This window comes from Pezoporus occidentalis, unplaced genomic scaffold (genome assembly GCF_034315485.1).
Source record: "Pezoporus occidentalis ecotype Australia unplaced genomic scaffold, CSIRO_AGI_Poc_V1 ctg50, whole genome shotgun sequence".
Classification (NCBI taxonomy): domain Eukaryota; kingdom Metazoa; phylum Chordata; class Aves; order Psittaciformes; family Psittacidae; genus Pezoporus; species Pezoporus occidentalis.
The window spans coordinates 360,515-370,751 of NW_026915836.1; the positions used below are offsets into that span (position 1 = coordinate 360,515).

General features: G+C 37.1%; 1 protein-coding gene and 1 long non-coding RNA gene across 5 annotated transcripts in view; both read left to right on the forward strand.

The window, feature by feature from the left end:
- Positions 1–9,221, forward strand: part of PPM1B (protein phosphatase, Mg2+/Mn2+ dependent 1B) — a 61,154-nt gene extending 51,933 nt beyond the window's left edge. For 3 of the 4 annotated variants that reach the window (XM_062636986.1, XM_062636987.1, XM_062636985.1), the window contains one exon: positions 5,437–6,538. In XM_062636986.1, coding sequence (XP_062492970.1) covers positions 5,437–5,742 — 306 coding nt within the window. In that variant the 3' untranslated portion in view covers positions 5,743–6,538. Of the gene's footprint in view, positions 1–5,436; positions 6,539–7,340 lie in introns of those variants that run through there. The other variant, XM_062636988.1, reaches the window with a different exon arrangement.
- Positions 908–2,960, forward strand: LOC134173213 (uncharacterized). The gene is made up of 2 exons (XR_009968174.1): positions 908–2,587; positions 2,652–2,960. It is a non-coding gene; the product is annotated as an uncharacterized LOC134173213 (long non-coding RNA).
- Positions 9,222–10,237: the final 1,016 nt, after the last annotated feature.

Below are 10,237 nucleotides of genomic sequence, written 5' to 3' on the forward strand. Positions count from 1 at the left end.
GGGGGTTTCTAAATTACAGGTTTTTCTATTGTAAAAAAAATTATGGTCAGCATATTCATTATTTAACTAGCTATTATGCCTGCTGTCTAGAAATCTATTAGAAGAAGGGGCAGACACACTTCCTGTTGTCTTCTGTAAATGTGGAAGACTTTGGTACACTGAAAATAAAAGACTAATATTGACTACTCCTGTAGAGTTTACACTATCTTTAAATATCCCATGTGCAGTGGCCTGAGAAAAGCATAAAGGGCTTTTAGTTTACTTCAGTTCTGATTTCTAAAATGGCTTATATTCTTCTGCCCAGTTCCCAGTAGTCTGGATGTTAAATAGCATGTTGAAATACAGTTTAATTTTAATCCTGATTATTAGGTGGTTATTAATATTAGCATAAAGATTAATAATTGGTGTTCGTATTAGTTGTGGTTAATTTGAAGAAAATAATCATTGGAAAACTGAAGAGCTGATAAAAACCACCACTGCTTGTGCATATGTTCCATTTCCTGTATGGTTTATGTAAATTAATGTGAGGATATCCATTTGATTTCTAGTAAATCCTTTGTCATTTTTTCATCTTGTGAGATGGCTACAAGGTCCTCAGTCAGGCAGTCATTGCAATGAATGGGGCGATGTCAACTTGTATTTTAAATACTTTGAAATGATCAGTTGTGTGCCTTGAGATTGTGACTCTGCAGTCTCACCACAGTTGTGTTTTTCTCACAGTCATCTTCTGTTGCCTACTTGTGTTTGGTTTATTCTGTTCAGTTAGAAAGCTTGTATACATGGGGGGGACACTCTTCTGTTAAACTACAAATAGAGAAGACATTTCTAACATTTTTATTTTGGGGTGGGGGTTTGTTTGGTGGGTTGTTTTTGTTGTTGCTGGGGGTTTTTTTTGGGGGGGTGTTTGTTTTGGGTTTTAGTTTGAAAGTGATAGAGTTTACATTTCTCATTTAACTTTCAACAAATTGTCCAGCAGTACCCCCAGACAAGCTAGACAAAATTTTCCTCTTTTCAGCTTCTTTAGTCCTTCAGGAAACTCTGCACCTCTGTCAGCCTGTTACTACTTTCCATATTTACCCATAGCTTTGTTTCTGTTCATGGGGTCAAGTTATTGGTGAAAGTGGCTCATTTGATGATTATGGCATAGGTTTTATAAGCTCTTGTTGTTCGCTTGCTTTTAAGATAAAACAGGTTTGTCTGAAGGTAACTTTCTAGAACTGTCATATGCCATAGTTGCATTTATGATGCAACTTTTCTAAGTCCAGATTTACTTTTCAATAGCCATGCAAGCTTGCTAAAAGTCCTAACATCCAGTACAGCATCCTTTTTGTGTATTGGCTACTTCCATGAAATTTTTGTACATCATCGGTTATAATTTAATAAAATGAAGTAACTGAACTAAATATGCAAGTTACTCATAAAGGAATATATCTTTAACCCTTATTACCATTAATAGCTTTGACCTTTATTGCCATTAGAATCCCTGGATAGTTGTCTTGAGAGTGGGTGAAGGATGCAGTTCCTTTTTGCACTTTTCCAACAAGTTGGAATTGCTGTCTTACTGTCCTTGAAATGGATGACTTTAGTGGGCCTCATCTCTGAGGTGATGAAAGCATGACTTCCTTGCTAGTCTTACTCAGTTCCAAATGTATATGTCATGATCTCTTAGTCTTTTGAACTGAATACTCTAGTGCGCAGGGTGGAGGGGTGAAAGGGAAGGAATCTGTTCAGTTACTCAACGTCAGACTCCCCACAGTATCTACACACTGTGATAATGTTGCTACGCATCTCACATTTAAACAGTAAGCAAAGGTAAGAAGGAAACATACAAGGACGTGCTAATAATGACATTTCCAACTGAGACCAAAATCTTAACTAGTAATGCCCATGTCTAAACTAGTACGAAGCAAGAGCGGGGCTTCATGCAGAAAATTAGGAGCTACAGACACAGATGCTGAGTCTGCAGAGCATAAAGGTGCAGGCTTGCGCTGAAGAATCCTTCCCTATGTGTAGTTACCCATTATTCTCCTGTAGAATGCTGCTGCTACTAACTGTAAAGTCTGCCTGTGACACTCATCTTCACCTGATGATTTTATAAAGGCTAGAACCATTTATTTTTACTTTGACAAAATCATCATGTAATTAATTGCTGAAGTATTTCTGTGAGTAAAAAGTTTTTAAAACACCACTAAAACCCATAAAACCAAAACCCAAACCAACCACATTGACTTTTGCAGCTGAGAATATCTTCCTTCTAAAGAGTATACTTTTTAGCATTGAACAATTAAACTACTTACCGTGAATTACTGTGAACTGGATCATAATAGCTTTACAAAGTAAGTTCTTAGTATATAAATTAAAACCAAGGTAGTATATTCTAGATTAGCTTTGCTTTTTTCTCAGCACTGTAAAGATTCTAGTGTTTTGCTTAGAGTTTTCTTTGTCATCCAAGACAGTGATTGTGAGTGGTAACTTCTTCCAGTTCTTCACATGCACATTTTCTTGAGAATCCTTGAGATAAAGCTTAAATCCTTGAGATAAAGTGTAAAGTGAGACACTGGGAAGTGAAAGAATCCTGACCACAGCAGTAAGCAGAGATCATTAGTGTGGCTTCAGGGTACAGCATTCATGTTTTCTTTTAGGCATCTCAGCAGAGTTAAAAGTATTTTGTAAATCCAGGGCTGGAGAGTGCCCTGCATTGGGCTCACAAAGAGCAGTGTTTGAGCAGAGACTTCTGCTATAAATGTGGTGCCTGTTGCTTTTACAAGTGCAAGTGAAATCCTAGATACCTGTTACGTGTTGGGGCTTGGTGTTTTCAGATCTTAAAAGGAAATATAAAAGAACTTCTAAATAGCTAAACAGTTGTTGCCACTCTGATACCACTGAGTCTTTGCTCTAGTTAACTTATTTAAATATTACTCTTTCTCTATTGGCTCTACTTTGACCTTATTTAAATTGAATTTATATATATATATATATATATATATATATATTCCTAAAACTAAGACATTACTATCCAGTTAGGTACAAGGAATAATGTCAGAATTTCAGTGGCTGTGTTAATAGTTTCAGTGGCATTTGCTTAAAGCTGTGTTTGAGCATCTTGTTTGAAACCAGTCATGTTTATCCCTTGCCTTTACTAATACTGTACACTTTGATAAATCAAATCACATGTCATTAAGGGCTGCTACAGATAATATTACTGGACAAAATTCTTGCATCTTCAAATATTGTAAATCCTGTCCCTAATACATAGTAGCCCGTTTTAGTATATACATAATTTAACAGAGCAGAACTTGTGTACAAGTTGTGAATGCTCTTGTCAAATATAGCTAGCACAAATTTATTCTTGGTTTTGTGGTCAGCAGCACTAAGATGAATTAGCACATAAAAGAAGACAAATAGTAACTTGCACAGAAATCATACTTTTCAGGGACCTGTTCTGGCCACGCATCATTAGAGAGAGAACCGTGTTATAGTGTATTGATAATGTATAGTATATCAGAGAGGCAGTTTCTGTCTCACTGTTGCCTGTGGGTTTTTTTTTTGTCTGCTGAGACAATGAGGGAATCTGCTAAGATGAGGGAAGCACAAGATAGCATGCACTCCTACTACCACTTGTATTGTTTAGGAGTCTCAGGGCTGCTATTACATTGCTTTCTGCTTTTACGCTTCAGTGTTGTAAGGGAGCAAAAGTTTTCACTTCAGTCTGCCAGCAGAATTTTTAAAGCTGTGAATCTTGTGAAATACGGGGATTTAGAGTGTATGTTTGCTAATGCCAGTCTTGGAGCAAAACTGATGGGATGGAGCAACTATAGACTTTAGATGTTCTCTGAACTTTAAAAAAACTGGAACTCCAGCTCCACTGCCTTGTTTGATATTAGCTAGATAAATGCATAAATAGTATCCTTTTGTCAAAACCTAAGATGTGGGATACATCTGTAGATTAATCTTTATGCCCTGAGTTTTCACTGAGGTTTGTGCTCGTGGGACATTGAAACAGTCCCGCTTCATATATTAAAACTAACTCCTTTAACTTGCTTCTCCTCACTGGGCTCTTGGAGAGCTCTCTGAACGTGAAGATGCTAGTACATGGGAGTCAAACATCTCTAAGACCTGCAAACAACAGTTGAAACAAGTATAAACTTAGAAGGATAGCATTATATGCAGTAACACTCATTTTTGTGGTTAAATTGTCCATTTTTTAACTGAGACTGTGTTAATGAATCTCGGGGCTTCGATTCCAACAACATTAGAGCATCCAAAATCTTATTGAACCCAAGAGATTGTCTTAATACTGCAGCTAAGCTTGTAAGTGAGTGGCTGCAATACTTGTAGTTCATGAAGCTTTTGGTCTAGAAGACAATAAAATAAGGTCAGCATGAAAATAAGGCAGTCTGGATTTTGCCTCTAATGTATTGCAGAATGTGCCAGCTTCCAGTGATACAGGTCCATTTGTCTAGCTTGATAACTTGCTAGGTATTAATAACTTAAAATGTATTATTCCCTCTAAGCAACGATACCACTTTAGCCCTTGGAAGTTAAAATACCTAGTATCAGTGTCACAGCCCTGTAATAGATGTGCACATCTATTGCCAGTTTTTTTCAGTTGAAGGCTTGTAGCCAAATAGGTGGCTTGCAGAGGAGACCCCCATTCCTTAATCAGTGCTGTTACTCGGATTCGGTGCTGTAGGTTATTAGGTTTGACTTTATGTAACTGTTCTGTTAACTTTTATAAACGATAACTGCCAAAAGTAGTGCCTTGTATTCAAACACCGCCACTCCTGGTGCTGATAGCTGCTTGTTTCTTTTGTGGCAGCAATCATGCATGCAGAAATCGGGGATTGTTTCCTAAAACTTTCGTGAGCACTTGTTTTGATGTGATGCTTCAACTAAACTGCTAGCAGTAGAGTTACCTCCTCTCTTCAGTAAGCTTTTCACAGGACTGTGTTGCTATTGGCTGTGCAGAAATTCACCATTAAATGTATTGACCTGATGGCTAAAGAAGCTTACCTTGACAAATTTTTCACTGACAACTGACCAGAGTTGTGGGGAATGTGAGCTAGGTTCATCAAAAGACAATTTGAATCAAGATGTAGTTAACTGGGAGGAGCTACCGCCTCGACACTGTCTGGCTCAAAATAAATTGGAGTTATTAAAAATGCTGGGTTAGTGGATATCATTTCTTAAGCTCTTGTGTTGTATAAGAGAGACATCTGAGGTGTATGTTGCCAATAAGGTGGTTTGTATTCGAAGTGAGCAAAGCTGATGTTTTCTCAATTGGAAAAGTTGCGGGTTTGGGTGGGGTTTTTTGGTGGGGTTGGTGGGGTTTGGGGTGGTTTTTGTTTTGCTCGGGTTTTGTTTTGTTTTTAATGTCGTTAGAAAATATTCTAGTTTAACTGCTGATTTTTCTGGGGTCTTGAATCTTAAAAAAAGGACCCTGGCGAAGCCGAGGAAAGTGGAACGCAGGGAAAATTGGTGGAAGCACTCAGGCAAATGAGAATTAATCATAGGGGGAACTACCGCCACCTCCTGGAAGAGATGCTGACTAGTTACAGGCTAGCTAAAATGCAGGGAGAAGAGTGCACTGCTGAATCAGCTGCAGCATCTACTTCAGATACTCATGCTGGACCCAGTGACTCCGTACCAGACACTCACACAGAATCTGGGAATCTCCTTGCTGAAATACAGAGCTCAAGCGAAGATTCAGGGATGAATGAGCTGAGTGACAAACAGACATAACGTTTTACGTAGTGGATTTAACGCTTCGCTTCACTTGGCCTATCTTCCTTTGTTTATGTCTCAACATTTGTCACATCTATCCTAGAAGTCTGTTTGGTTTTACTTTAGTTATTTGTATAGATTGTTCATACTAAGCTCTTTTTTTCCTTAGAAGTTTACCCACTATGGTATATTATAGCAATTGCATCTTACGTTGTGTAGCAAGCAGCTAAGTTCCCATCTGAGGTTCTGATGAATTTTTTTTAATCCTGTGACACCAGCAACAGGAATCTACCATTCTCATGCAAAAATAAATTTTAACACTTTTTCTTCTAATTACATTTTTACATACTAGTTTTGATGGTATATGTTAGCAAAATGTAAAGTCATTCACATCTTAATTGTATCTTTTGTGCAAATAATTGAATTATACGATTTCGTCAGGGTGGTTTTTTTTCCCCAGTATCATATACTGCATGTTTGTATTTGAATTGTGTATAGTTTATAATACAGCTAAATTACAAAAGCTGTTAAGTTTTAGGTTGTCACTTACTCTTCATTAAATGTGTTTGATTTTTTTTTCAATTTAGATTGTATCCACTGTTGATTATAAATAGCAATTTTTCCAGACCGAATGTATTATTACCTCCCAAGTTGTAGCATACCATATATCCAGAAATGCAAATGTACTTAGATTTAGTGCCTAGTGCCAAGTTCTAAGAATTTGTGTTCAACTGAAAATAAAGAATATGCTGTGGAATAATCTGTATGCATATTGACTCTTTTAAGCAAGTAATAAACTTCCTTTGAAATGTGATTGTTATGACCTGATGTGGAACTTTTCATAGCTTCGAATATTAGCTCCTGATGTTCGGTAGCTTCTACAAATATTTGAGTAATTTTGGGTTTGGCACATTCGTCATATTCCTGTATTTGGGCAGCATTTCTCAGGTTCAAGTTAAACATCATCCATATAAACGAATAAACTGGCTCTTCTACCCAGGTTTGCCCCTCTGCCAAATCTTTTCTGTGTCTTTCAATGCGCAGCACATATGTGTACACAGACCATATATTTGAATAGATCAGTGATAATGCTGGGAGTTTACTTTGGTGGTAAATAATCTGCTAATAAACCAAATCCGGAATTCTTGGGTCAGTGGTGAGTTCATAATGTAACACTTGCACAAAAATATCGTTCTCCAAAATAGGTACAGATTTCATTGCCATAATGAAAAAGAGCCTCTGGGAATTTCTTGTGGACCAGGAATGCCTGAAGAGCTGAGTTCCTTAGTATTTTATAGATCTATTTTTTTCATGTAGTCCATAGATGTAGTATCTGTTGATAGCTATGATTTAGAACAGTTTCAGATGATACTTGTGTTTAAGTCTTTCTGCCATAATAACTTTACTGCATTCATGTTTTCTAAAAGTAAATTCCCTCATGAAGTTGAAGAGCAGAGAATGTTTGTGTGTGGAAGTGGGCAGGTATGGAAAAAAAAAGGAAAATGTCATCTGTCTTACACTATTCTCCTTCATTATGCCACTGAAATCCAAAGTGCAACAAAATGTTTTCATTTGTCTTGGTGAGTAGTAATATTTCTCCTCTTCTTTTCCTGTAGGGTGCTGGAGATCTAGAAGATCCGTGGTAGCCTTACAAATCTACTAAAATGCTTTTGATTCTGAAAGGGGGAAAAAACTTTTAAATCTGTTTTCTTCAATACAAGGGAAAAATTCTGGTGGATTTCCAACATTTTGTGAAATGGGCAGAAAGATATTAGAATTTTCCATCATTTGTTCATTTTTGTGTTTTCTGATATTGCCACTCTTAGCATTGCCTGTACTACAGTATTTTTACCAGCCTCAGGCACACTGATTACATCTGTAATGAACTTTGGCCCTAAAAAGGAAAGAAGGAATGATTCTCTCAGCAGATGGGTACACGTACCTGAGGTGCACGGGATTGTGGGTGTACTCTGAAGATACACTATGGCTAAATGAGATGTGCAACACACAAGCATGAGAGAGAGCAAGTAACTGTTGGAGACGTGACTCATTTCACTCTGCCGAGTCGGAAGGCTTTGCAGCTCTGTGGCTTGGAAATGATTTCAATTGGGCAATACGCTATCAGATGTGTATTTTTATTTTTGTGGGTTTTTTAAGTTTCCAGTTTTACCTGTATTACCAGGCCGTTAGGTTTCCCTGCGGTGTCCAAATTGTGATACGTTGCCTACTGCTTGCTTCAAGATAAGTGTATTTGGCAATAGTATATGAAGATTTAGGCATCTAAAACCAGTAAGGATTTTACGCATGTGTACAACACACCCTTAAACTCTTGCTAGAGAAAGATCTTTTAAAAGAACCAAACTGATGAATTTATAGTTAGTAGTGACTTGCTTTGACATCTCTCACAGCTGCAGGTTTTTTAAGAAAAAGAAAAAAAATTGCTGAAAATTTGCCTTTATTATAATGTAAATTGTGATTATTTTTTGTTCTATACGTGGTTTTCTATAGTTTTTTGATTTTTTTTTTTTCAGCTTAAGATACAGACAGAAGTCGTGTAATATGGGTATAATTTTTAATTGTTTGCATTATTTTCGAAGTTCAAATTATCACTTTGAGATTACTATAAATACACTTAAAATTATCTATTTTAAATTAAGAAAATATTAGAGATATTTTCATGGGTTCAATGACCTTTCATTTTATAAGCAATGGGCATGGTACAGAGTGGCTGTCATGTAAGGTACTTGAAGATTCTTAGTTTAATTCTATTTTTGCAATAACCTTGACTTTTTTTCTGACTTTTGAGTTGTGCATGTAATGAGTCCAGTAAATGCTGAAAATGGGGAAGAGTAAAGTATTTATCTAAAATAAAAGCTATTGGGGAGGGGAAACAATGAATGTATCCATCTGTACATGATTTACATGCTGTGGATGCCTTGTAAACATTTTCCTATTTGTTTAAACTGTGTTTCAGCGAGGATGTAATTGCCCTTGTGTGTAGTTTTAAGCTAATGACAGTCATCAACTGGTTTTGTGTGAAATGGAATTCATGGTATTTTTCTGTAACTTTATCCCCATGGTGAGTCTGTAAAAACCACACGCTCCTTTCATACTGGTGCCGAAGGGCAGCTTTCCCCATCATTTGATTCACTGTGTATTTTTTTTCTTTCTTTTTTTTTCTCTCTTTTTCCGTTTTTTTTTTTTTGTCTAGAGAGGATTATTGCCACAGTATATTTTATTTATTCATTAGATTTTAGCCTTGTAAGTTAAAGTGTTCTAAATGATGATGTTAACAGGTATTTGTCCCTTTACTGGTTTTTTTGGGGGGTTGTTAAAAGCTAGGGAATGAAGAATGCAAAATGGTTTATTGTTCAGACTGTCCGCTCTGGTCCAACCCTGTACTGATAGTACCTTCCCAGTATGATATTGTGATGTTTCATACAATACAGTGAACATAACCAACTTGTTATCTTCAATAAAGGATTGCTAAAACAGTGTGATACGCTTTATATTTTCTTGAGAAGGATTTGTCGAGATGATGCGAGTGTTCTAATATAAAAAGATAATGAAATAGGACTTACGAGGTATCTCCTAGTGATGGATTTGTGTTTGTTCTGTAGCGAGTGTGGCTTTGTGCCACAATAAGCCAGAAGTCTCAAAGTGGGCTTCTTGGGGAGACAGAAGAGTACAAACGACATTTGGAGCTCCTAGGGCAAATCCAGCCCAAGTTCAGCTGGAGCGAGTCTTACTCCAGCTATAGCAGAGCATTCATTTAAAGTCTCTGAGAATTCACATTAAACTTGAGGTTTTAATCCATCATTTTTTTTGAAGTTTCTTCAGGATCTGAGGGTAGACCTATGGGGTTTTACTTTTTACAGTGTTTTTGAGAAAGTTCTCCCAACATTAATGCTCTCATGTTAAGATTTTTACTGGTCTGGGTTTTTTTTTACCTTGGGGGTTAGACTGGATGATGTGTGGAGATCCCTTCCAACCCCAGTGATTCTGTGATTAATGATGCTTTTTGGCTGAGTGGGAGAGGAGAACAAAATCCACCATGTTGTTGATACTGCATGGTAATAACCTGTGTGAATACATCAGTATTACCGTGGAATGTGTTTAGAAACAACCTGTAGATTTTGGGTCTGAAGCTCTGTGAGCTCTTTGAGCTTTTTCCTTGGATCTGCTTGTACAGCCTAACACCTGCACGCTCTCCTCACGAACTATAATACCTTGCTCCGCTGGTAAGGTTTCCTGTGCTCCATAGGCTCCATCCCTATGGACACGTATACGTGTAGGTTTTTTACATCATGTTGGTAGTCTCTCTGAAATAGAAGCGTTTATGTTTCTATTCTACAGAAGTGAAGCATTCGTATAAGCTTTTTCAAAGAGAAGGACCATAGCTTGCACGGCTACAACGAAACATCAATCAAGGCATCTTTGTTTCCTGTAAGTCAGTACTGCTTTCCATTTATGCACCCACTGGATTGCCAATGCTAACAGTGTTTTTAGCTTA